The 27624-nt window shown below is 49.9% G+C and overlaps 1 protein-coding gene across 4 annotated transcripts in view; it reads right to left on the bottom strand.

Annotated features, from left to right (window-relative positions):
- igf2bp2a (insulin-like growth factor 2 mRNA binding protein 2a) overlaps positions 1–27624 on the bottom strand; it is a 246149-nt gene that overhangs the window by 12505 nt on the left and 206020 nt on the right. Inside the window, exons 11-12 of one of the 4 annotated variants that reach the window (XM_038786799.1) lie at positions 19678–19746; positions 13049–13168 (exon numbers count right to left, since the gene is read on the bottom strand). In XM_038786799.1, coding sequence (XP_038642727.1) covers positions 13049–13168; positions 19678–19746 — 189 coding nt within the window. The remainder of the gene's footprint in view (positions 1–13048; positions 13169–19677; positions 19747–27624) is intronic. The other 3 variants (XM_038786808.1, XM_038786815.1, XM_038786819.1) reach the window with 3 other exon arrangements.

Raw genomic sequence — 27624 nt, 5'->3', positions numbered from 1 at the left:
TGGAAACAAATGATACGGGGGAGGTCTCTGCAGCGACGGTTTGAAGGCAGTAGTCAGAGGGAAACTAATCTCTATACAGGCCCACAGAGAAAAGGCGGAACGGGCTGAGAGGGATAGGTTAGTGGAGGAGATACTCCAGGTGGACAGGAGATACTCGGAGGCCCCAGACGCGGGGCTACTGAGGGAGAGGTGGAGGTTACAGGTGGAGTTTGGGCTGTTGACTACAGGGAAAATAGCGGAACAGTTGAGGAAGGCAAGGGGGGTGATTTATGAGTGCGGGAAAAGCAGAATGTTGGCGCACCAGCTGAGGAAAAGGGAGGCAGCCAGGGAGATAGGTAAAGTAAGGAGTTGAGGCGGGAATACTGTCCTGGTCCAGTGGGGGTGAACGAGGTGTTTAAGGACTTCTATAGTAAATTATATGAGCCGGAACCCCTGGCTGGGGTGGAGGGGATGAGGCAGTTTTTGGGTCAGTTGAGGTTTCCGAGGGTAGATGAGGATCTGGTGGAAGGGCTGGAGGGCAGGCAGTCAGGCAAGGCCCCGGAGCCTGACGGCTACCTGGTGGAATTCTATAAGAAGTTTTCAGAGATATTGAGCCCACTGCTGGTGAAGACATTTGATGAAGCAAGAGAGAAGGGAGTCCTCCCCCCAACAATGTCGCAGGCCTCGATTTCATTGATCCTGAAACGAGAGAAGGATCCCGAGCAATGCGGGTCATACAGGCCAATTTCTCTACTGAATGTGGATGTCAAACTGCTGGCTAAGATACTGGCCACAAGGATAGAGGACTGTGTCCCGGGGGTGATAGGGGAAGACCAGACGGGATTTGTAAAGGGCAGGCAACTCAAGGCCAATGTTTGAAGGCTTTTGAATGTTATTATGATGCCCTCAGAAGGAGGGGAGGTGGAGGTAGCTATGGATGCGGGGAAGGCTTTTGATCGGGTGGAGTGGAATTACCTGTGGGAGGCGCTAGGAAGGTTTGTGTTTGGTGAGGGCTTTATTGACTGGGTGCGGTTGCTCTATCAGGCACCAGTAGCGAGTGTGCGTACAAACCGGCTGAGGTCGGGGTATTTTATTTATTTTTAAAAAAATAATTTTTATTCAAATTTTCACAAAATATCAATAACAAAAAATACTAAGAAAAGAGCAAACCCCCCCCATGTATACAAAAAAGAAGAAATAAATTAACGCCCGTCATTAGCAAAGAACAAACATAGACGTCCCTTCAGCCCAAAACAAAGAGACCTGCCCACTCGTTGATCAGTCCCCAGAACCCCTAAATCAGTCCCCTCACATTCCAGGTTATCAGCCGGATCAGGGGGCTACCTGCCCCCCTCCCCCGCCGACTAGCCATTACCCTTCCTCAGCCCGCCACGTGCCCGCGCCCCCCGCTCAGCCCGTTCCCCACGGTGGCAAACCCCCATCCCGACCCCCTCTACATACTCCAGCTCCTTCTTGGCCATTCCAGCAGCAACCCAGCACCACCCCCACCCCTCCCCTAGCTAGGACCCCCCCTAGCTGTGTTGCTCCCTCCATTGCACTCCCGCAAGTCAGCTGACTCCTGCTGACCCCGGCCACTCCCGCCACACCTCCAACCCCTCCCAGTGTGGGGCTTCCCCTCCTCCCCAGTGCCCACCAGCAGGCTCTCCTCCTCCCCCTACCGCTGGGAGAAAGCCCGCGCTTCCCAGCTCCGGCCCCGCCCCCTTCAACCCTCAGCGTGGGAAAAAGCCCGCGCTTTCCACCTGCCCGACCCCACCTCCTCTAGAGCAGCTCCCTTTACCGACCCGGTCCCCTCGCGGGGCCCCAACCCCCCCCCCCCCCCCCCCCCCCCCCATTCACACCATCAGCCCCCCACACTGCAGGTCTGCCCCCCTCCTCGAGCCCATCCAACAAACCCAAGCAGAAAACAGTGCCCCACCCACCCTGAAAACAACAAAGAACCAACATTAAACAGAGAACACCCCCCTCAAAATGTAACACAGTTACATGCAGACCCCCGCACCCAACCCTCAGTTTCAGTCCAACTTCTCGGCCTGCACAAAGGCCCACGCCTCCTCCGGGGACTCAAAGTAAAAGTGTTGGTCCTTGTAGGTGACCCACAAACGCGCCGGCTGCAGCATTCAGAACTTCACTCCCTTCCTGTTCAGCAGCGCCTTCGTCCGATTGTACCCGGCCCTCTTCTTTGCCACCTCCGCACTCCAGTCCTGGTAGATCCGTACCACCGCATTCTCCCACCTGCTGCTCCGCTCCTTCTTGGCCCACCTGAGCACACACTCCCGGTCAGCAAACCGGTGGAACCGCACCAGCACCGCCCGTGGTGGCTCATTCGGCTTGGGTCTTCTTGCCAGTATTCTGTGGGCCCCCTCCAGCTCCAGGGGCCCTTGAAAGGACCCAGCTCCCATCAGCGAATTTAACATGATGACCATGTAGGCCCCCATGTCTGACCCCTCCAGCCCTTCCGGAAGGCCCAGGATCCGCAGATTTTTCCGCTTCGACCGGTTCTCCATCTCCTCGAACCTCTCCTGCCATTTTTTATGGAGCGCCTCATGCATCTCCACCTTCACCGCGAGGCATAAGGAATCGTCCTCTCTTTCGGAGGCCATTTGTCGGATCTCTCGGATCGCCACCCCCTGGGCCGTCTGAGTCTCCAGCAGCTTGTCAATTGAAGCCTTCAACGGCTCCAGCAGCTCCCCTTTAAGCTCCCTGAAGCAGCGCTGGACAGTCTCCTGCTGCTCCTGCGCCCACTGCCTCCTGGTCTCCACCCGCTGCCATCTTGTGCTTCTTTCCTCGCTTCTGCTTTGGAGCTGCAACCACTTTCTTACTCGCCCCACTCCTGGCCCAGGCCATATACTGCTGGGGAAATGTTGCTGACTCCTTCCCACGTCGGGAAACATTGAAAAAGTACCGCAGGGGGCCCTAATAAGAGCCCAAAAGTCCGTTCCTGGCGGGAGCTGCCGAACGTGCGGCTTAGCTCCGCATAGCCGCAACCAGAAACGCCGGTCGGGCTATTTTAAACTACACCGAGGGACGAGGCAAGGGTTCCCCCTCTCCCCATTACTGTTTGCCTTGGCCATAGAGCCATTGGCCTGGCATTAAGAGCATCTAGGAACTGGAAATGGCTGGTTCGAGGGGGGCGGGGAGTGGGGAGGTGGAGCATCGGGTCTCGCTTTACGCAGATGACCTGCTCTTGTATATTTCAGACCCGTTGGAGGGGATGGGGAAGTAATGCGAATCCTGGGGGAATTTGGCAAATTTTCGTGGTATAAATTGAACATGGGGAAAAACGAGATGTTCCCGATCCAGGCAAGAGGACAGGAGAAGAGACTGGAGAGCTGCTGCTTAGAATGGTGGAGAAGAGCTTTCGGTATCTGGGAATCCAGGTGGCCCGGGAAGGGGAGGCACTGCTCAAGTTAAACCTATCCCGGTTGGTAGAACAAATGAAAGGGGACTTTAAGAGATGGGACATGCTCCCACTATCACTGGCGGGGAGGGTACAGACCCTGAAAATAACAGTCCTCCCCAGATTTCTGTTTGTCTTTCAGTGCCTCCCCCATCTTCATTCCGAAGGCCTTTTTCAAGTGGGTGAATAAGGTTATTTTGGGCTTTATGTGGGCGGGTAAAACCCCGCGAGTGAAGAAAGTGTTGCTGGAGCGCAGTGGGGGGGGGGAAGAGAGAGAGAGAGAGAGAGAGAGGAGGAGGAGGGTGGGTTGGCGCTGCCCAACTTCTGCAATTACTACTGGCCGGCTAATATAGCCATGATCAGGAAATGGGTAGTGGGGGAGGGGTCGGTGTGGGAGCAGATGGAGGCGACGTCATACAAAGACACCAGTCTGGGAGCACTGATAACAGCACCTCTTCCGTTCTCGCCGCCCAATACTCCACAAGTCCGGTGGTGGTGGTGTGAGAATCTGGGGGCAATGGAGGAGATATAAGAGAGTGGAGGGAGCATCGATTTGGGTCCCGATTTCTAATAATCGCCGGTTTGTACCAGGTAGGCTGGATGGTGGGTTCCGGAGATGGCAAAGGGCAGGAATTAGAAGGATGGGGGATCTATTTATAGATGGGAGCTTTCCCAGCTTGAAAGCCTTGGAGGATAAATTTGAATTGCCAGCAGGGAACGGGTTCAGGTATTTGCAGGTGCGAGACTTCCTGTCAAAAACAGGTTCCGGCCTTCCCGCTGCTGCCGCCACGGGGGATACAGGATAGAGTGGTCTGCAGTACCTGGGTGGGAGAGGGGAAGATATCGGATATTTACCAGGAGCTTTCGGAGGCAGAGGAAATTCCAGTGGAGGAACTTAAGGGCATGTGGGAGGACGAGCTCGGAGGAGAGATAGAGGCGGGTCTATGGGCAGATGCCCTAAGCAGGGTTAATACCTTCTCATCAAGTGCTAGCCTTAACCTGATACAATTCAAGGTAATCCACCGGGCTCACATGACGGTGGCTAGGATGAGTAAGTTTTTCGGAGTAGAGGACAAGTGTGTGATGTGCGCGGGAAGTCCAGAAAATCATGTCCACATGTTATGGGCATTCCCGAAGCTTAGAGGGTTTTGGTGAGGCAAAGTCCACGGTAGTAAAAACACGGGTGGTGCCGAGTCCGGAGGTAGCGATCTTTGGAATGTCGGAAGAGCCAGAAGTTCAGGGGGCGAAAGAGGCTGACGTCTTGCCCTTTGCCTCCCTGGAAGCCTGGAGATGGATCTTGTTAATGTGGACGGACTCGAAGCCCCCGAGTGGGGGGGAATTTTATTATAACATGTTTATGTCACTGTTAATGTTATTATTATGAAAAGTTTCAAAAACCTTATTACAGTAAAAATATTTTTCAAAAATACAAAATAGCTGGGTGGCTTTTATTATATAGGAACAGGAGTCAAATATTTTGTCTCCCAAGCTTGCTTCGCCATGCACCATCTGATGCTATTAGCATTATTCTGCCTCTAAGGTGAAACGGTACCTTTAAAAAAAATTTAGAGTACCCAATTCATTTTTTCCAATTAATGGGCAATTTAGCAGAGCCAATCCACCTAGCCTGCACATCTTTGAGTTGTGGGGGCGAAACCCACGCAAACACGGGGAGAATTGGCAAACTCCACACGGACAGTGACCCAGGGCCGGGATCGAACCTGGGACCTTGTTGCCATGAGGCGGCAGTGCTAACCACTGTGCTGCCCCACTGTCTTTCATATGTGACATTAAACTGAGGTCCCGTCTGTCCGAACAGGCTGATATAAAAGACCCCCAGGCACTATCTTGAAGAGCAAGGGTGTTCACCCCAATGCCTGGCATAATACGGAGAGGCACAATCGCTAGCCAATGTTAAACACCAAAGGGTGCTGGGCACAGAGTTACACGGCAATGGATTGTTTACACTACCAAGCTGCAGGATGTGGAAGCTACCCCCTGAATTGAGGAGTATCAATTTACAACAAGTAAGCTGGGGTGTACCCGAGATCGAGGAACGGGCTGGCTTTACTCCTTGTCATGCAGCAGCTTGACTGAAAACTGACACCATGTTCTCAGTCCGAGGGAGGGCCGTGGATCAGAGGCTGACAAAGGAACTTCCAACTCAGGGGTGTCAGACCACCCAAAAGTCATGGAAATTGCACTAAATATAGACTCAACTCAAATTAAATTCAAAGAGGATTTAGTTTTCTTTGAGGAAAAAAAGGACACAGCTCGCCTCTCTCCCACCTCAGTGCCGGACCATCACATGATCAAGTGGTCTGGGTCAGAGATGGACAGTTAGTTGCCGTTTGTGGGGGAACAGACGGATTAATTTGCAAATAAGTTGAGCTCCTTGGAGACTGGAGAGAGCGGGATATTCAAAGCATGACGAGAGCGCAAAGAGAGCACACAAGAATGTCATTCAAGCCTTCAAACATCAACTTCAAACTGTGCTTTAATTGTGGCCTGAGAGGAGGGGAAACATGCATTTTTTTGAGCTGAATACTGATTGTGCCTTAGGCTCATCCCACACCCCCTGCACAGCCCCACCCCCTCAGCTTTTAATTAGCAACCTTGGGAGGGCTTAAGAGCACTGGTTACACAACAAAGCATGAGCCACACACAGTGCATCACCCACTTCGTCAACATGCTGGCAAGACAGAGATTTACAAAGCACAACCAAAATAATCGTCTCTCACCAACATCCCAAGCCTACTTCTACCACATCTCTTTAATAGTGAAGGCAGTCCAAAGGAAAGGAAATTAAGGCCTTTACCTACACTCCATTTCTAAAGACAGGCTATGTGGGGGTGGGTGGGAAACCTCCCACCGGATACCATACAATCTAAATATGCTGCAGCCTACTCAAAGTCAAGCAGTGATTCAGACAAACAAATTTCATACCCAGTTACCAAAATGACTCACTCGGTTACAGTTGGCCACTATATTCAGGGATTGTCTTTCAAAGCTGGAATTCCGGAGTGGAGTGCGGCTGAAGAAGCCGAATTGGATCAGAGCCCCAGAAACCTTTGGTTCCACTTGGCAAATATCTCTCCGACTCACCACACACTGCTGTACTGGGCCTGGGCTCCTAGGCCCCTGCCAGCTCCCACCACAGACACTGCTATACAGGACCTGGGCTCGTAGGCCCCTGTCAGCTCCCACCACAGACACACCGCTGTACAAGGCCTGGGCTCCGAAGCTCTCGTCAGCTCCTACCACAGAACAGAGCCTGAGTTCCTAGGCTCCTGTCAGCTCCCACCACAGACACACCGCTGTACAAGGCCTGGGCTCCGAAGCTCTCGTCAGCTCCTACCACAGAACAGAGCCTGAGTTCCTAGGCTCCTGTCAGCTCCCACCACAGACGCACCGCTGTACAGGGCCTGGGCTCCTAGCAGGAGCCCCCCCCCCCACACAACCCAAAGATAAGACGTCCTGGAACCAGGATGTTATTGGACCCAATTTCACCCGTGGACAGGTGATCCTAATTTTACTATTATGCCCCTTTATTCTGTCTCTGTATTTGCCCATGAGAGGGAATTGTTTCACAAAACCCTATCGATCAAAATACACAACAGGATCACCACTCAACTGTCTAAACACAGGGCAGCACGGTGGCACAGTGGTTGGCACTGCTGCCTCACGGCACTGAGGGCCCGGATTTGATCCTGGCCTCGGGTCGCTGTCCATGTGGACTTTGAGCATTCCCCTTGTGTCTGCGTGAGTCTTGCCCCCACAGCCCGGGGATGTGCAGGGTGGGTGGACTGGCCGTGCTAAATTGCCCCTAATTTTAAAAAAACTGTCTAAATTCAAGTGAATGCAAGCCAGGTTTATTCAACCTGTCCTCATAATTTAACTCGATTAGTCCTGGTATAAAGCAACTGAATCTGTACTAAACCCTTCATCGAAGGCCTCCCAAGCCGCAGTGCCCAAAACTGATGCTGTACTAGGGGGGGTGTTTGCTAGAGCTGCTGGGGACGGTTTAAACTAATGTGACAGGGAGATGGGAACCAATGCAGGAAGTCGGAAGGTAGTAAAACAGGGACAGAAACAAAAGGCAGTAAGGGGGAAAGTGTAAGGCAGAGAAGACATAGTCAAAAATCAAAAAAGGTGACAGTACAGGGTACAGTGACTGAGGGGAGCTCAGTGAATAGGCCCAGTAATACTAAAAGGAATAAAACGAGAAGTAAAAACATAAATTGTAAGCGACGCGGCGGGTTGTTACATGAAGATATGGGTTCAACGACAAGGAAAATTAGGAGAAAAGTTAAGAAGAAATATAACTTAGGAAAGGTTACTGATCGAGGTGTTTCACCATAAAGTCAAAACAGAGGCATAAAAGCCAACATAAGTGTACTTGACCTGAATGCTCGTAGTATTCGAAATAAGATAAATGAGTTAATGGATCATCGTGAATGACTATGATTTAGTGGCCATTACTGAAACATGGTTAAAGGATGGTCACGACTGGGAGTTAAATATCCGAGGGTATCAAACTATTCGGAAGGACAGAGTGGATGGTAAGGGAGGTGGTCTAGCTGTGTTATTTAAGGATGACATCCGGGCAATAGTAAGGGATGACATCGGTGCTATGGAGGATAAGGTTGAATCCATTTGGGTGGAAATCAGGAATAGCAAGGCGAAAAAGTCACTGATAGGAGTAGTCGATAGGCCACTAAATAGTAACATTATGGTGGGGCAGGCAAAAAACAAAGAAATAACTGATGCATGTTGAAATGGTGCAGCAGTTATCATGGGGGATTTTAATCTACATGTTGATTGGTTTAACCAGGTCGGTCAAGGCAGCCTTGAGGAGTTTATAGAATGTATCCGCAATAGTTTTCTAGAACAGTATGTAATGGAACCTACGAGGGAACAAGCGGTCCTAGATCTGGTCCTGTGTAATGAGACAGGATTGATTAATAATCTCACAGTTAGGGATCCTCTCGGAAGGAGCAATCACAATATGGTGGAATTTAAAATACAGATGGAGGGTGAGAAAGTAAAATCAAACCCTAATGTTTTGTGCTTAAACATAGGAGATTACAATGGGATGAGAGAAGAACTAGCTAAGGTAGACTGGGAGCAGAGACTTTATGGTGAAACAGTTGAGGAACAGTGGAGAACCTTCCAAGTGATTTTTCACAGTGCTCTGCAAAGGTTTATACCAACATAAAGGGAGGACGGTAGAAAGAGGGAAAATCGACCGTGGATATCTAAGGAAATAAGGGAGAGTATCAAATTGAAGGGAAAAGCATACAAAGTGGCAAAGATTAGTGGGAGACTAGAGGACTGGGAAATCTTTAGGGGGTAACAGAAAGCTACTAAAAAAGCTATAAAGAAGAGTAAGATAGATTATGAGAGTAAACTTGCTCAGAATATAAAAACAGATAGTAAAAGTTTCTACAAATATATAAAACAAAAAAGATTGGTCCTTTAGAGGATGAGAAGGGAGACTTCATCATGGGAGATGAGGAAATGGCTGAGGAACTGAACAGGTTTTTTGGGTTGGACTTCACAGTGGAGGACACAAATAACATACCAGTGACTAATAGAAATGAGGCTATGACAGGTGAGGACCTTGAGATGATTGTTATCACTAAGGAGGTAGTGATGGGCAAGCTAATGGGGCTAAAGGTAGACAAGTCTCCTGGCCCTGATGGAATGCATACCAGAGTGCTAAAAGAGATGGCTAGGGAAATTGCAAATGCACTAGTGATAATTCACCAAAATTCACTAGACTCTGGGGTGGTCCTGGCGGATTGGAAATTAGCAAATGTGACACCACTGTTTTAAAAAGGAGGTATGCAGAAAGGCGGGTAATTATAGGCCAGTGAGCTTAACTTCGGTGGCAGGGAAGATGCTGGAATCTATCATCAAGGAAGAAATAGCGAGGCATCTGGATAGAAATTGTCCCATTGGGCAGATGCAGCATGGGTTCATAAAGGGCAGGTCGTGCCTAACTAATTTAGTGGAATTTTTTGAGGACATTACCAGTGCGATAGACAACGGGGAGCCAATGGACGTGGTATATCTGGATTTCCAGAAAGCCTTTGAAAAGGTGCCACACAAAAGCTGCATAAGATAAAGATGCATGGCATTAAGGGTAAAGTAGTAGCATGGATAGAGGATTGGTTAATTAATAGAAAGCAAGATTAATGGGTGTTTCTCTGGTTGGCAATCAGTAGCTAGTGGTGTCCCTCAGGGATCCGTGTTGGGCCCACAATTGTTCACAATTTACACAGATGATTTGGAGTTAGGGACCAAGGGCAATGTGTCCAAGTTTGCAGACGACACTAAGATGAGTGGTAAAGCAAAACGTGCAGAGGATACTCGAAGTCTGCAGAAGGATTTGATAGGTTAAGTGAATGGACTAGGGTCTGGCAGATGGAATACAATGTTGACAAATGTGAGGTTATCCATTTTGGTAGGAATAAGAGCAAAAGGGATTATTATTTAAATGGCAAAATATTAAAACATGCTGCTGTGCAGAGAGACCTGGGTGTGCTAGTGCATGAGTCGCAAAAAGTTGGTTTACAGGTGCAACAGGTGATTAAGGAGGCAAATGGAATTTTGTCCATCATTGCTAAAGGGATGGAGTTTAAGTCTAGGGAGGTTATGCTGCAATTGTATAAGGTGTTAGTGAGGCCACACCTGGAGTATTGTGTTCAGTTTTGGTCTCCTTACTTGAGAAAGGACGTACTGGCACTGGAGGGTGTGCAGAGGAGATTCACGAGGTTAATTACAGAGCTGAAGGGGTTGAATTATGAGGAGAGGTTGAGTAGACTGGGACTGTATTCGTTGGAATTTAGAAGGATATGGGGGGATCTTATAGAAACATATAAAATTATGAAGGGAATGGATAGATAGATGCAGGCAGGTTGTTTCCACTGGTGGGTGAAAGCAGAACTAGGGGGCATAGCCTCAAAATAAGGGGAAGTAGATTTAGGACTGAGTTTAGGAGGAACTTCTTCACCCAAAGGGTTATGAATCTATGGAATTCCTTGCCCAGTGAAGCGGTTGAGGCTCCTTCATTAAATGTTTTTAAGGTAAAGATAGATAGTTTTTTGAAGAATAAAGGAATAAAGGGTTATGGTGTTCGGGCCGAAAAGTGGAGCTGAGTCCACAAAAGATCAGCCATGATCTCATTGAATGGTGGAGCAGATTAGAGGGGCCAGATGGCCTACTCCTGCTCCTAGTTCTTATGTACTCCAGGTGGGGTTTGACCAAAACTCGGCACAACGGAAGAAATCCTCACTTCTGAATTTTACTCCTCTTTTGGGATAAAGGCCATCATTCCAATAGCCTTTTTGATAAGGTGCAAGAGAAAGTCAAATAAACGCATGAGAGAGAATATGTCGATAGACTTTGATGTTTGGGTGAAGTAGGTTCGTGTGGATCTAGCACAAACCAGTTGGGCTGATTGGCCTGTTTCTCTGCTGTAAATTTAATCATTGTGCACTAACCTCTTGTGATGTGTCCAAGGACAACTAAATCACCTTTGCTCTTTTACAGCAGAATGGGCCCACCTACACCACACGCACTGCAGTGGTTCACAGGAGGCAATTCATCGTCACCATTTAGGGATGGACAGAAAATGCTGGCCTTGCCTGCGACGTCCACTTCCCACGAAAAAAAAAGCAGCAGCTCACATTCTCTCACCACATCGTAAAGAACCCAAAGCAAGGTGGCACAGTGGTTAGCACTGTTGCTTCACAGCTCCAGGATCGATTCCTGGCCTGGGTCACTGTCTGTGCAGAGTCTGCATGTTCTCCCCGTGTGTGCGTGCGTTTCCTCCGGGTGCTCCGGTTTCCTCCCACAGTCCAAAGACGTGCAGGTTAGGTGGATTGGCCATGCTAAATTGCCCTTAGTGTCCAAAAAGGTTAAGTGGGGTTACTGGGATTGAAGGGGATAGGGTGGAGAAGTGGGATTCAAGTAGGGTGCTATTTCCAAGGGCCGGTGCAGACTCGATGGGCTGCATGGCCTCCTTCTGCACTGTAAATTCTATGAAATCAAATTGTCTCAAATAACCTCCAACATGGTGAACTCCTCCCACCCTCACAGGTGAACTTCCCCGAATCGCAGTTTTGCCCACTTAATTATCGATCAATGTTCCTGTGCGACTTCCAGCACACACCTGCACTATTTCCTGTATCACTGAACTAAGTGCCACCCAGACTGTCATCCATCCCAGACAGCCACCTGACCCCGTCCACTATCCCTCTGTGGACACACCAGGAGGCTGTTTTAGACACAGCCTGTTTCCGCTGGTGGTCGCGGACTGAGGAAAAGGAGCCGATTATTTACTGGGATGAGGAGAAATTACTTCACTCAAAGGGCTATGAATCTTGGGAATCCTCTATGCCAGAGGGATGAGTGAATGCTTCATCGTTGAATACATTTAAAGCTGGGGCAGACAGGTTTTTTTCCTCTCAGGGAATCGAGGGATTTGGGGAGGGGGTGGGCAGGACAGTGGAGTTGAAACGAAGCTCACCCATAATTATACTGAGTGGTCCAGCAGGCTGGAGGGGCCAAATGGTCCATTCCTGCTCCTATTTCTTGTCAGTCCGTTGGGCATGCTCCACTATTCAATTAGATCATGGCTGGTCTGTAGCACAATTCCCCGGTTACCCCCACCGTCAATGGCTTTGCGGGGGACAAAGAGTCCTGATTTTCCTCCCTCTGGTCTCGTACCCGACTTTCTTCCATTCTCCATATTCTTCCCCCAAGCACAACTCACCTGTTAAAAGAAAGACTGCCACCAATTGCAAACACCGAGTCCAACCAGTTGTCACCATTTAGTGCCAAGTGAAAATGAAAAATGAAATGAAAATCGCTTATTGTCACGAGTAGGCTTCAATGAAGTTACTGTGAAAAGCCCCTAGTCGCCACATTCCGGCGCCTGTCCGGGAAGGCTGGTACTGAGGGTGGGCACATGTGCTGGGCCGTCACAGATAAACCAGGCTATAAACCCAGACTGGGAGTGTGAGTGGAAATGGCAATGAAGGCCCTCACCAGGAAGCCAGTACTTTCTGTATTTGGGAACCCAGCCAAGGCAAAAAAAAACATCAATACAGGGAATTACAACGTGTACTGAGAATCACACAGCAGGAATCCCACAATCATGGTTGGTTCTTGAGGCATCTCACCAAACATGGGCTTGGGGTAGATTTACATAGAATTTTGCATAGAATTTACAGTGCAGAAGGAGGCCATTCGGCCCATCGAGTCTGCACCGGCTCCCGGAAAGAGCACCCTACACACGGTTAACACCTCCACCCTATCCCCATAATCCAGCAACCCCACCCAACACTAAGGGCAATTTTGGACACTAAGGGGAATTTATCATGGCCAATCCACCCAACCTGCACATCTTTGGACTGTGGGAGGAAACCGTGAGCACCCGGAGGAAACCCACGCACACACGGGGAGGATGTGCAGATTCCGCACAGACCCAAGCCGGAATGGAACCTGGGACCCTGGAACTGTGAAGTGATTGTGCTATCCACAATGCTACCGTGCTGCCCACTTCTTGGGTAGATCTCTTGGGCAGCCTGACACCAACACAGCATGGAGGTATGGAATGTGAAGTGCAGAAGGGACCATTACCTTGATAGATGCCCCAGCAAACCTGGACAGCTGCTTGATTTGTTGTCCTTTCTTCCCAATAATGGCTCCCACAGCTTGGGTTGGGATGAACAAGTGCACAACTTCCTGTTCTGATGTCTGCTGGGAAGGAGAAAATCAGTGTGATTCCAACTTAATGAAGGGCACCGTAAACTATCCATGCATCAAACTGTCGAGGTTGAGGATTGCACCAATTTGATGACTTGGGCATTTCAATTCTAGAGCAGTGGAAACATTGCTTGTGTGTCCTGTAACAGAACAGAGGAAACAAAGGGGGTGGGATTTCCACTCCATTGTCGTCTCCCTCCCAATTTGAGATTCGCATCAAATTTAAATAAAACATTTTTTTGAAGGAAGCTATGTTCTTTGTTACGAGTTGGAGATTGTATTTGGTTGCTGAAACTCACCAGTGAAATCTAGTGGGAGGAACGTTACAACCGCCCAGAACATCGCGTTGGGGTGACTGAGAGGGACTACACCAGCATCTCAACAGAAAGGAAAATGGCGAATCTTTGAACTAACTTTGACAAACACATTGAACCCCCAAACCGCACTGACACAAGTTTGCAAAAATATGAAGAGAAGCTGTTAGAAAGCACAAGTCCATGCAAAGCTGATTTAGACAGACAATCCAACCACCCTGGTTGCTTTAGGAATTCATGAGACATCGTCCCTAACATCAGGCCAATGGGGCTTCTGTACAGGAAGCAGCATCTCCCAACTGATGTCATTTTTTGCCTCTCCTCTTTGTCTATGTCCTGGCAAAAGCCAAAGTTTAGCAGATAACTGGTCAGTCACCTGGTCAGAGGATCGTTAACCAGAGAACAGCGATTTAAGATAATTGGCCAAAAAGACCAGAAAGACGATGAGGAAGAATTCACTTTTTACTGAGTTAGGGTGATCAGGAGCGCGTCATCAGAGAAGTGGAAACAAAATGAATAAAGGCAACCTGATAAATCCTGGGAAAGGACAAAGTGGCTATGGGCAAAGGGAAGGGGAATGGGGTTAATTGGATTGTTCTTCCAAAGAGCCAATAGAGATGGTAGAATTACCCCATATCCTCTGATTGTATGAAAGGAAATGAATGACAGCCAAGCGCCACTGATACTCAACTTTATAATAATTGAAAGGACAGCTGGAGAAATGTGGCATAGCCTTCAGCTGACTGTCACTGAAAGCCAAGGAACCAAGAGTATGTCGCACACAAAACCGTCTCCTGGGTACCAACTCAACACAGACTGAGGAGGAAAGACCTCTTTGCCCACTGCTATCAGGGTCCCCGTGATACTCTTATCCTGGCTCTATGTCGTCACAAAGGGGTTTTGATTTACAGAATGGGGGTGGGGTTGGAAACAGGAGTCCTCAAGGTTGGTGGTGGGAGAAAAGTCAGTCAGGGGAATTCCTGAGCTTGGGGCTGATATTACAATAGGAGTGTGTAATGAGTTTCACTTTGCATCTAACTCACGCTGGAAAACCACTGCTAAAAAACAAAGTTGATTACAACATGGCAAGAGCCTGGATAACTAACGAAGAGCATACAGAACAGAGACTGAGCAAGGGTCAGACTGACCCTGGTGACCCTTGACATACAAAACTGATGGCAAAGTCTTGAATTAATCTTAAAAACTGGCATGGTGAGAGACCCCTCTTCACATACACTGCAGAACTGGCACAGGGCTATCAGCAAGTTGGTGTGCACATTTCTCATTCAAGTGGTGGCACCCACCATTTTCAAGTACTGCCACACGAGTGCAGTTGCTGCAGTCAGCACAGTGATTGGGGCCTGTACTGTGAATGGGACAGAGATCTGTCCCCTTGTTCAAGAAGGGGAGTAGAGACAACCCTGGTAATTATAGACCTGTGAGCCTTACTTCGGTTGTGGGTAAAATGTTGGAAAAGGTTATAAGAAATAGGGTTTATAATCATCTTGAAAAGAACAAGTTGATTAGCGATAGTCAACACGGTTTTGTGAAAGGTAGGTCATGCCTCACAAACTTTATTGAGTTTTTTGAGAAGGTGACCAAACAGGTGGATGAGGGTAAAGCGGTTGATGTGGTGTATATGGATTTCAGTAAGGCGTTTGATAAGGTTCCCCACGGTAGGCTATTGCAGAAAATAAGGAAGTATGGGATTGAAGGTGATTTAGCGGTTTGGATCAGTAATTGGCTAGCTGAAAGAAGACAGAGGGTGGTGTTTGATGGCAAATGTTCATCCTGGAGTTCAGTTACTAGTGGTGTACCGCAAGGATCTGTTTTGGGGCCACTGCTGTTTGTCATTTTTATAAATGACCTGGAAGAGCGTGTAGAAGGATGGGTTAGTAAATTTGCAGATGACACGAAGGTCGGTGGAGTTGTGGATAGTGCTGAAGGATGTTATAGGATACAGAGGGACATAGATAAGCTGCAGAGCTGGGCTGAGAGGTGGCAGATGGAGTTTAATGCGGAAAAGTGTGAGGTGGTTCACTTTGGAAGGAGTAACAGGAATGCAGAGTACTGGGCTAATGGCAAGATTCTTGGTAGTGTAGATGAACAGAGAGATCTCGGCATCCAGGTACATAAATCCCTGAAAGTTGCCACCCAGGTTAATAGGGCTGTTAAGAAGGCATATGGTGTGCTAGCCTTTATCAGTAGGGGGATTGAATTTCAGAGCCACAAGGTCATGCTGCAGCTGTACATAACTCTGGTGCGGCCGCTCCTGGAGTACTGCGTGCAGTTCTGGTCACCACATTATAGGAAGGATGTGGAAGCTTTGGAAAGGGTTCAGAGGAGATTTACTAGGATGTTGCCTGGTATGGAGGGAAGGTCTTACGAGGAAAGGCTCAGGGACTTGAGGTTGTTTTCGTTAGAGAGGAGAAGGCTGAGAGGTGACTTAATAGAGACATATAAGATAGTCAGAGGGTTAGATAGGGTGGACAGTGAGAGTCTCTTTCCTCGGATGTTAATGACCAACACGAGGGGACATAGCTTTAAATTGAGGGGTGGTAGATATAGGACAGATGTCAGAGGCAGTTTCTTTATTCAGAGAGTAGTAGGGGTGTGGAACGCCCTGCCTGCAACAGTAGTAGACTCGCCAAATTTAAGGGCATTTAAGTGGTCACTGGATAGACATATGGATGAAAATGGAATAGTGTAGGTCAGATAGGCTTCAGATGGTTTCACAGGTCGGCGCAACATTGAGGGCCGAAGGGCCCGTACTGCGCTGTAATGTTCTATCTGCACCGTACCAAATAGATGTACCCGCCAATGGTATTTAAACTGTCGCCCCTCACTGTCACAAACTCACTGCCTTGAATGCATCAAGTTTAAGACAGTGATGGGCAGAGTCCCTGTGAGATTCTCGGACTGTGACACACGAACACTGGATACATCTCCCTTCCCTGTGCTAATGCTGTGCTGGGGTCCATCCATGATCATGATGCCCCTCATGCGCACATGCACGCACACAAAGGCTGATTGACTGTCCTCACCATATAGAGATGCCAGTGCACAGGGAGTGTGTGAATATCCAACTTTGGGCCATCGATGCTCAGTGTCTTGAGCTCCACATACATCAACAATCAAGACTGCAGGGAGCTCACGGTCCAATATCAAACACTAGCAGTGGTTTAGGCCAAACCCTTGTGTAGGGCCAGAGTTTTGACAGGCCCATTCGAAAGCTTAGTGCCTATGCCAGAATTTTACTCCCTGGTGAAAACTATCAGCTGCAGTAGCTCCTTCTGCTTAATAAAAATCAGGTAGCAGGGTACAGTAAAGAAAAGGCCACACCTGGAGTGCTCCTCACAACAAACCACATGCTCCTGCCTGAATACCACATTGGAGAAGATCTCAGTGCCTTGGCCCATGGAGAGCTCATTGGACAGGCAGTCCCATAGAGGGGGGAGGGATTTGTCAGTGTCCATGGGGAGGTGTGATCATCTGGTGTGGAGGCCTTTGATCAGAGCTCAGCATCGACTTGAGCCTGAGCCCACTCCTGCTGGGGTGGACCGATGGAGTCAATGTGTTTCATATGAAAATTCTGCTTTCAGATCTGCTGCCAGTTTCATTTCTTCCTCTGATTCTTTCTCTTTTCCATAGCGTTTGGGAATGGTCTCTCTTTCATCTTTTCGCTCCCCTACCCTTTCTGTAAGTTTGCGTTACCTCACTGCTGGGGTAGATTTTGACTCTGCGATATTATATCGATGTACTTCAGCTGACTTCACAGCACAGCTTTGGGGACAGCTGCAGACAGCAAAGCACGAGTGTCGAGAAAGAGACAGGAGTTCTCCATAGACTTTAGTGCGTTCCATTATAAAAACATCAGCAACTATAGATCTCTACTACCATGCATCTTCAGCAGCTCAAAATACACCGCTCAAGCCTCAACAGTATAGCTGGTCAAGTATCCTTTGTCTGAAACCCCTTCTGCCAATTGCTTCGGTATTCAGGTAATTTCAGTTTTCCCATCTACACAGAATAAGTACTACGCTTACTTACATTATGATAACCTAGGCAACCCTCTACTGCTTACGGCTGTTAATACTGATTAGACCCGATATATAATATTGTTTTCTTAACCTTCAAATTAACTGCATAGCCCTTCAAAAAAACTGTCCGCTTGCTGGATGTGTTCAGTTTTTGAATGTATGGCTAAAGAATAACCGACTTGTGCATCTTGCAAATCTTCAACTCATTTCTACAGGGACATTAGCAATAGAAATTGAGCATAAGGTTAGACAGAGTAAAGTTCCCCCTACATAGTCCCAACAAACATTCCCAGGGCAGGCACAGCACAGGTTAGATACAGAGAAAAGCTCCCTTTATTGTACTGGGCTCAGAAAGTATTTGGCCACTCCATTGCTTTGCTGTTTCCTATCCTCTGTACCAGCCATCCTACAGCCTCCAGTGAGCGGACCAGCTTAATGTCTGTTTGGGCTCCATGAAAATTAGATTGGGCAAACTCAATTAACAACCTGCGCGGGGGGGGGCGGACTTTGATCTCACCAATCAGCGATGGTTTTCAATGGCAAACCCGAGAGGTGAAAGGCCAATGTCTAACCCACAGCACAGGGTTTCCCCACAGGTAAATATTTTCATGAGAATTAAGAGCAGAGATTGAGCACAGCTCAGTCGGTGCTTCTCTCCTTCTCCTCCAGCACCCCACAGAGCAGGGAGATATTCCACCATGTTTGTCACTCCAGATGGTATAGAAGGTGGCAGCACTCGTTCATCAAATGCAGAGATGAGATAGGCTTCCTTTCCCTGTCCCCCCTCTTCAGAAGATGGAAACACAAGTGGGGCACCCAACCTGTGCCAGGGACAAGGCGCTGGAGGCATTGGGCCCATGCTGGGGGTACTGGGTCATGCTGGGGCAGTGTATTCAGGGCACAGGGCCCATGTTGTGGTATAAATCCAAAGGCTGGTGCGTCTTTTGCTCAATTGTCATTCTTCCACTGTGATTGCACAATAAGTAGCAACAGGTTGGTTAGCAGCATGGGGCATCACAGGCAAGCAAATCCTGTAGTCCTGGCACTTTACCCCTTCACTCTGCCCCTGATGGGATAATGGACAGTGATCAGGAGTCCTGGTGCAGGAATAACCAGTTTAAGGCATTTACTGACTGAGGCATTCGAAAGGATACACCATCACTCTCCAGATCATCACAAAGAGCCTCGTCACAACTGGGCTCATCAATGCTGATGTTATAAACTCATCATCAATTACCATCGGCAAACTTTGTTTTAACTCATTCCTACTCCACTGACAAGCATCTAAACACCCTTTCCCCACCAGAGGGCAGGGCACCCTAGCCCAGCCTGTCACTGATCTCTCCGCCCAGGGATAACAAAGTACCATCAACAACATTAACCCAGTCCACTGCATTGTAGCCCTCACCTTCCATTCAAATGAATGCTCGTCACCACCAGGCCCAACAATTCCAATTTCCTCTTTCACCCTCCAATAACCTTCTGCTCAGTTAAACCTCTACTGCCCACACCTCAACTTGCGCCAAGTCCCATTCCCCCATCACTTGTCCAATTATGTATTTTCTTTTATTTCCTATTCTTTTCATGCACTAAATGATCTGTCGAACTGCTCGCAGAAAAATACATTTCACTGCACCTCGGTACACGTGACAATAAACAAAATCCAAATCCAACTTCCCGCTTTGCTGTCCTACACAGGTGCCCAGTTCCGCAACGCTTCAAAATTCTCATCATTGCTTACCAATCTCTCCATGGCCTCGCTCCTTATTTTTTTATTCCCATCACCTCCTGCCTTATAATGGTCTGGGCCTTCTGAGCTCCTCCAGGTTCAGCCTCACAACCCTGCACCCTGACATTGGCAGCCATGAGCCCTAAGGTCTGGATTTCTCCCCCCCCCCCCCGGTACTATTTGGTAATGTTTCAATCTGGCACGTTCGAGGTGCCTTCAAACCAGAATCGGGGCTTTGTTAAGTAAGCAGTGAAGTTACAGCAACTGAGAGATTTTTCAGTACATGGGTTAACACGGCTTTAGATTTAGCAGCAGAAAGAAATATGACAGGAGAGGAGGTGGTCAGCAAGAGGTCAGTGTGCGGGCAGGGCGGGTACAAGGTTGTGCCTCCTTGGCACTTGTTCAGGATATGGCACTTACACAATACGGCGGGGTCATTGTACCGACTGCTGGTGTACTATACAGACCACCCGAGTAGCATAGTTGACTCTACATTTGGAGAGGAAAAAGACAACAGTCATTCCCAACTTGGTAAAAGTAGTTATGTCTATTACATTCTTTAAAAGTACTCACCTCTCCTTTAATTGAGGGTTATTTAGAAACAGCAATCAGGGGACCTGCTATCTCCAGGGAGACTAGAACAAGGCCCGCTGAATTGAATGCACACACACACTGGGGCTGATACACTCCAACCCAGATCAGGCCAGTGTGAATTCTTGTGTAAAATGTGGCTCAATCCATCCCATTGGAGGAAAGAGTGAGATGAAGAAACACATGAATGTGTAGAGATAGGCAAAGTGAAATAGACGGCAGGGGAGTGTCAGGGGAAGCGCAAGTCGAGGGAAGAAACGCAGAACGGGGGGAAAGAGCAGAAGATGGGGGGAGAAGCGCAGGATGGGAAGAAGTGCAGGTCAGGGGGAGCAGCCCAGGACCGGGGGAGAAGCTCAGGACAGGGGGGGGGGGGGGGGGGGGGGGGAGCGCAGGACGGGGGGAAGCGCAGGACGGGGGGAAGCGCAGGACGGGGGGGGGAGTGCAGGTTGGGTTGGAAGTGAAGGACAGGGGGGGGGGGGAGGAGCGCAGGACGGGGGGAAGCGCAGGACGGGGGGGGAGTGCAGGTTGGGTTGGAAGTGAAGGACAGGGGGGGGGGGGAGGAGCGCAGGACGGGGGGAAGCGCAGGACGGGGGGACGCGCAGGGCGGGGGGAGTGCAGGTTGGGTTGGAAGTGAAGGACGGGGGGGGGGGGGAAAGCGCAGGACGGGGGAAGCGCAGGACGGGGAAAACGCAGGACGGCAGGGAAGCGCAGGACGGGGGAAAGCACAGGACGGGGAAAACGCAGGACGGCAGGGAAGCGCAGGACGGGTGGAAGCGCAGGACGGGTAGAAGCGCAGGACGGGGGTGGGTGGGGGAAGTGCAGGATGGGGGGAAGCACAAGATGGGGGGAGGGGGGGAGAGAGAGTAGGGCGAGAGCTGTGATTAGAGAGAGTTACTGTTCTAGGTCTAGAGTCACACATTTTCTGTCAGGTTTCAATGACCTAACATAATAAAATATAAATACAACATAATGAACGCACGGAGTTGGATAACAGAGTGGTGAACAATAACACTAACAATCAGGTTTGTTCCCTACTTGTAATTTAAAAAAAAGGAAAAATTATCTGCTGCAAATCTGAGTGAATATCCTAACTTTGCCCCCACAATCCAAACAGCCGCTGGGTCTGACAACGTCAGTGACCTTTCTTTACTCTCCTGTAGACTAGCCACTTGGATATGAAGTATCCACTCACATTAACAGGTACATTTTTCAAAGCAACAGCAGATTTCTTCTAACCAGGTGAATGCTCAGAGCCCTGACACTCCTGTTGTGAGATGGCCATGACTGGGCAGTGGCACACCATCCAACATCAGGCAAAAGTGTGGAGCTCATCACTTTCAGCCGGCACAATTCCTCCCATCTTCATTGATATTCCTCTAATGAGTAAACAAAATGACCCTTTCCTACCCGGATATTCCAGCAGGTCCCAAACCTTTAGGGGATCAGTTAACCTCAGATCTTCAGTTTAATCAATCTGTTGCAATTCATGCTGACCCCAAGATTTAGTATTGACCTTCACCCACATCATCAATTGAGAAAGCAAGAGATGACCATTGATACCAGCGGAGGATGGACACTGGACGTGCCTGCAGGTGAATCGTTTAACACAGGCTGCCTCCATTAAACAAACAGGTAGGGACCTTACTGGATTGAGGGGGGAGCGGCTGTGACTGCTACTTTCTAGCCTATTTGTTTATCTGCCAGCTGTACTCGAAATACAGAGCTAAAAATGCACTCATATCCTGCACATTTTCACACCCGTCCCTGCTCAGACCCTGCAAAGATACAGTGACGCTGCCTCTTGGCTAAGATCAAGCCCAAGGTGAGGTGCAATGTATTTTATTCGCAGCTTGGATCTTGTACGTCTCTCCTGTGGAGACTATGCATTGGATTCAATTTGAATGTGAATTGTTTTTTGGAGCAAGCAATGAGATGGATTAAGGGCTTGCCCTGCCCGTGAGCACTGGCTTTGTAACTTTAAGAATGGAGTCAAAATTTTAAACACATTTAGGGCTCTCATGGGGCTGGATTCTCCATTCTGGAGATAAAGTGCTATAGCCAGAGTTGAATCGTGGGAACTGTGCGCTCCCATTGGGAGCGCCGGCCAGGAGAAATTCAGGTCAGTAAAATGGACCAGCGTGCTGCTCACGTGCAGCCAGGGCGATTCCCTGCCCCGCTGGTGTCTGGATTCGAGTTAATAGCCTGACAGGCTGGAGCAACCTTTCAGCTCTCCACTCACCACAGGCAGTCATTCCAGCCAAGAAGGTGGCTGCCCGAAGATCTACTCCAAGGTTTCCAGGAGTCAGAGATTGACAGAATGCCGGACGCCATTGAGGAGAGGGGGGACATCATCTTCCCCAGCGTGGGGTGCAGACTCAAGCCTGCTCTACCCAACAGCGCCTGGGATGAGGTGGCAGAGGCTGTCAGTAGCCTCATTAGGAGGACCAGCACGCAATGCCGAAAGATGAACGACCTCCGTAGAGCAGCTTGGTCACTCACCACCTCAGTGTCCCTAGCACCACTCTCGTCCCTTACCCCAGCCCCCAATCCCCATCTGCCTAATGTCCCTTATAACTCTCTCCACAAAACTCCAACACATGTAGTATTGTTCTCTTTGTCAAGGAAGCTTGTACACATACGCCACCAAAAACTCGCATCCCAACGTCTCGCTATGTCCTTCCTGTGTCCCCAAGAATAAGGCGGTCCAAATGGCCATGAGCGAGGGCATCCCAGATATTCGGGTCCACACCTCTTCAAAAGGGCCCTGCAACTCTCAGGGGAGCTCGAGGAGAAGGCAGTGACTGACATGGAGCTTGGCATGCACCAAAGAAGTGAAAGGACAATGCAGTGAGATGTCCCTACAGCAAGTGAGTCACCCCTCTCCCACAGACCAGTCCTTCTCAGGATCTCACCCCATTGCCTATTGTTTTGCAGGATCATCAGACGAGGCTGGGCTGGTGGGAGTCGCTGCCCCCCAAACAGACCCTCAGCACAGCCTGTAAAGGCACCGACGTCTTGCCACTACTTTCACCTGCACCATCACACAGATTATCACACAAACTTGGTGGAAAATGTTAATCTTCAGGCTCCTGGGTCATCCTCTGGTGAGCACCACACACATGCTGCAGCATGGAGACGGGAACTCCGGATCAAACAGCTGCCCAAGGAACAGCTGTCACCCAAACCGGTATCACGCTTCCGGAAAAGATAAAACAATCACTGGTGCAAGATACAGGAACAGAGCCAGAATCTACAGGAGGGGGTGTCAGCAACTTTCCAGCTTCTGCAAGTATAGGTGGAGGAGTCCAGCCGCCTTCAGGTGCAGGAGATGTTGCCGGAAATGCGTGGCAACTGAAAGGGTGGCGATTGCAGTGGAAGGCCTGGGACAAGATGTCAGAGCCATGTGTCAGGGCATCCAAGGCTTGAGGCAAACTGTGCAGTCCATGGTCGAGACGAAGGACAGGAGAGCCCAGTCACACTGGACACGTCCCCGGGCACAGATGGACATTGCTTCAGCGCTCCAAAGCTCGGCCCATTCACAAACGGTCACGGCAGAAGATATCAAGAGCATTGACCGGGCGCTGACTGACCTAAGCCAGTCACAGACAGACATGACCGAGGCAGGGAGGGACATGACCGAGGCAGTGAGAGACATGACCAAGTCCCAGGGCACCATGACCGAGGCAGGGAGGGACATGACCGAGGCAGGGAGGGACATGACCGAGGCAGTGAGAGACATGACCAAGTCCCAGGGCACCATGACCGAGGCAGGGAGGGACATGACCGAGGCAGGGAGGGACATGACCGAGGCAGTGAGAGACATGACCAAGTCCCAGGGCACCATGACCGAGGCAGGGAGGGACATGACCGAGGCAGGGAGGGACATGACCGAGGCAGTGAGAGACATGACCAAGTCCCAGGGCACCATGACCGAGGCAGTGAGAGACATGACTGAGGCAGTGACAGACATGACCGAGGCAGTGACAGACATGACCGAGGCAGTGACAGACATGACCAAGTCCCAGGGCACCATGACCGAGGCAGTGAGAGACATGACTGAGGCAGTGACAGACATGACCGAGGCAGTGACAGACATGACCGAGGCAGTGACAGACATGACCAAGTCCCAGGGCACCATGACCGAGGCAGTGAGACATGACCGAGGCAGTGAGAGACATGACCAAGTCCCAGGGCACCATGACCGAGGCAGTGAGACATGACCGAGGCAGTGAGAGACATGACCAAGTCCCAGGGCACCATGACCGAGGCAGTGAGAGACATGACCGAGGCAGTGGCAGACATGACCGAGGCAGTGGCAGACATGACCGAGGCAGTGGCAGACATGACCGAGGCAGTGGCAGACATGACCGAGGCAGTGGCAGACATGACCGAGGCAGTGGCAGACATGACCAAGTCCCAGGGCACCATGACTGAGGCAGTGAGAGACATGACCGAGGCAGTGAGAGACATGACCGAGTCCCAGGGCACCATGACCGAGGACTTTGAGACCATGGTTCAGACGAGGGCAAGCCTCAAGGACTAGCTGCACCAGGTGCTGGTGGCATCTCCGGAGCTTCCCCCCCATCCCATAGAGTAGTCCGGGGGCCCGCCATCACCCTAAGGGAGGAGGAAGTAATGGGGCCAATGCTGGCGCCGCCCACAGGGGAGGTGCTGGAGCTCCTCAGTGCTTCAGAATCCCCCCCACCTGACACTGACCCATTCCATGGGCAGTGGGAAGAGGAGGCTGGCACGTTGTCACCTGTGACACCCGAAAGTCAGCCGGTCTGATTCAGGCTCAGGTCCTCGAGAGGACAACCACCAAAGGACATCATCACAGGGCAGAGGCCGAGGCATGCTACAGGCCGCCTCCACTTCTGTGCTGCTCTGGGGTAACAGCTAGAAGAAGTGGCAAGCCACAGAGAGGAGGAAGATAGATGGCACTTTAAGTTGTAATGGGTATAGTAGATAGTAATGGTGAAGTGCACACATGTTGTAAATACTCACCATCAAACACTTCTGTAATACCAGTCCGATCTGCCTTTAATCAGAGGGGAGGGGCGCCCATGGTACATGAACACCCCACAGGATTGCACCCTCACCGGGAATTGGCAGGGCATGAGGGCAGCAGTGTGAACCCGCCTTGTATTACAGCATCCCCAGTGAGTGAGCCCTAACCTAATCCACCGCCAAACCCCTCCCACAAAACCCTCCCAATACTCCCCTCAGCATGTTTGGGCCCGTGGAAAGGAATCGGCATCACATATGCAGGGACCGTCCAGGCGGACAATGGGATGTTAGCTTAAAGACAGGAATCAGAGTTTGTCAGACAATGAGGAGCAGTGGGGGTCATCTCATAGCAGGTTGTGGCAAGACCTGCTGATACTGCCAAACCGGGGCCAGCACCCTGTGATGCTGTATTGATCCTTTGGGGGGGGTTTATCACAACCAGGGGGGGCATCCCAGCCAGACGGTGACAAATTGAGGTGTCTCGCCCGCATCAATAACTTTTGGGGCTGGTTGTAACACATTAATTGAATAGAAGTTTAACATTAGAAGCTTACATTAGTTGAAGCCAGTCAAACTGGAATATCATTGCATCTTAAAAAAAAGACATTGTGGTTGGTCACGGCAGATTTCTCCTTCAGGGACTTTACGTCTCCTCACTGAAGAACGTTTTACACTCAGTGAGGTCAGGCCAACGGGTCAATTCATCCCCACTCTAGGAAATGTGTGACTCGGTCCCAGGCGAGGATCAGTTCCTCAGCACTGAAGAAACTGTCAACATTCACAATCTAGAGGCACAGAGCGAGAATGGCCATTGGGGCCAGCGACCTGTTCATACACCATTTAAACCATCGCCAGCAACATTTCAACACCTAATGTTGACAATTATGGGCATGGAAGGAATGCAGAGGCACAAAAGGCAGTGAAAGAAAAAAATGCATTTTCTAGGCTAAGTATCATTTCTTATTCCCATCTTAAACATAGAACATAGAATTTACAGTGCAGAAGGAGGCCATTCAACCCATCGAGTCTGCACCGGCTCTTGGTAAGAGCACCCTACCCGAGGTTAACACCTCCACCCTATCCCCATAACCCAGTAACCCCACCCAACACTAAGGGCAATTTTGGACACTAAGGGCAATTTAGCATGGCCAATCCACCTAACCCGCACATCTTTGGACTGTGGGAGGAAACCGGAGCACCCGGAGGAAACCCACGCACACACAGGGAGGACGTGCAGACTCCTCACATACAGTGACCCAAGCCAGAATCGAACGTGGGACCCTGGAGCTGTGAAGCGATTGTGCTATCCACAATGCTACCGTGCTGCCTAAGCAACTGCAAAATTAGTCTAGCTTCCTCGGCAGCGCTCTCTGGAAAATGTGCACACTCACCATCCACAATGCACCAGAGGATTCAATACCATAATATAGGGAGATGGGAAGGGCTCGGCTGCATTCAATAATACTCTGGGCAAGACCCAGTCTCCCATAACACTGCACCGGGGCCAGTCTCCCATTGCACCCAGCACCGGGGCCAATCTCCCATAACACCCAGCACCAGGGCCAATCTCCCATTACACCCAGCACGGGGCCAATCTCCCATCACCGGGGCCAATCTCCCATTACACCCAGCACCAGGGCCAATCTCCCATTGCACCCAGCACCGGGACCAATCTCCCATTGCACCCAGTACCGGGACCAATCTCCCATTACACCCAGCACCGGGGCCAATCTCCCATTGCACCCAGCACCGGGGCCAATCTCCCATAACACCCAGTACCAGTAAGAAGTCTTACAACACCAGGTTAAAGTCCAACAGGTTTGTTTCAAACACGAGCTTTCGGAGCACGGCTCCTTCTTCAGGTGAATGGAAAGGCTTGTTCCAGAAATGTTTATATAGACACAGTCAGAGATGCCCCGGAATGCGAGCACCTGCAGGCAATCAAATCATCAAAGATGCAGAGAGAGAGGTAACTCCAGGTTAAAGAGGTGTGAATTGTCCCAAGCCAGTTCAGTCGGTAGGCCTCTGCAAGTCCAGGCTTGTTGGTGGGGGCCGAATGTAATGCGACATGAATCCCAGATCCCGGTTGAGTCCGCATTCATGCGTGCGGAACTTAGCTATAAGTTTTTGCTCAGCAATTTTGCGTTGTCGCGTCTCCTGAAGGCCTCCTTGTAGAATGCTGACCCGGAGATCAGAGGCTGAATGTCCTTGACTGCTGAAGTGTTCCCCAACTGGAAGGGAACAGTCCTGCCTGTTGATAGTCGCACGATGCCCGTTTATTCGTTGTCGCAGTGTCTGCATGGTCTCGCCAATGTACCACGCTTCGGGACATCCTTTCCTGCAGCGTATGAGGTAGACTACATTGGTCGAGTCGCACGAGTATGCGCCGCGTACCTGGTGGGTGGTGTTTCCACGTGTAATGGTGGTGTCCATGTCGATGATCTGGCATGTCTTGCAGAGATTACCCTGGCAGGGTTTTGTGGTGTTGTGGTTGCTGTTCTGAAGGCTGGGTAATTTGCTGCAAACAATGGTTTGTTTGAGGTTGCGCGGTTGTTTGAAGGCCAGTAGTGGGGGTGTGGGGATGACCTTGGCAAGATGTCCATCCTCGCTGATGATGTGTTGGAGGCTGCGAAGAAGATGTCGTAGTTTCTCCGCCCCAGGAAAGTACTGGACGACGAAGGGTACTCTGTCAGTGGTGTCCCGTGTTTGTCTTCTGAGGAGGTCGGTGCGGTTTTTTGCTGTGGCGCGGTACTTTCCTGGGGCGGAGAA

The sequence above is a fragment of the Scyliorhinus canicula genome, chromosome 2 (genome assembly GCF_902713615.1).
Source record: "Scyliorhinus canicula chromosome 2, sScyCan1.1, whole genome shotgun sequence".
NCBI classification, from domain to species: domain Eukaryota; kingdom Metazoa; phylum Chordata; class Chondrichthyes; order Carcharhiniformes; family Scyliorhinidae; genus Scyliorhinus; species Scyliorhinus canicula.
The sequence above is the reverse complement of the archived record's forward strand: the minus strand, read 5'-3'. Positions and strand labels throughout refer to the sequence as shown.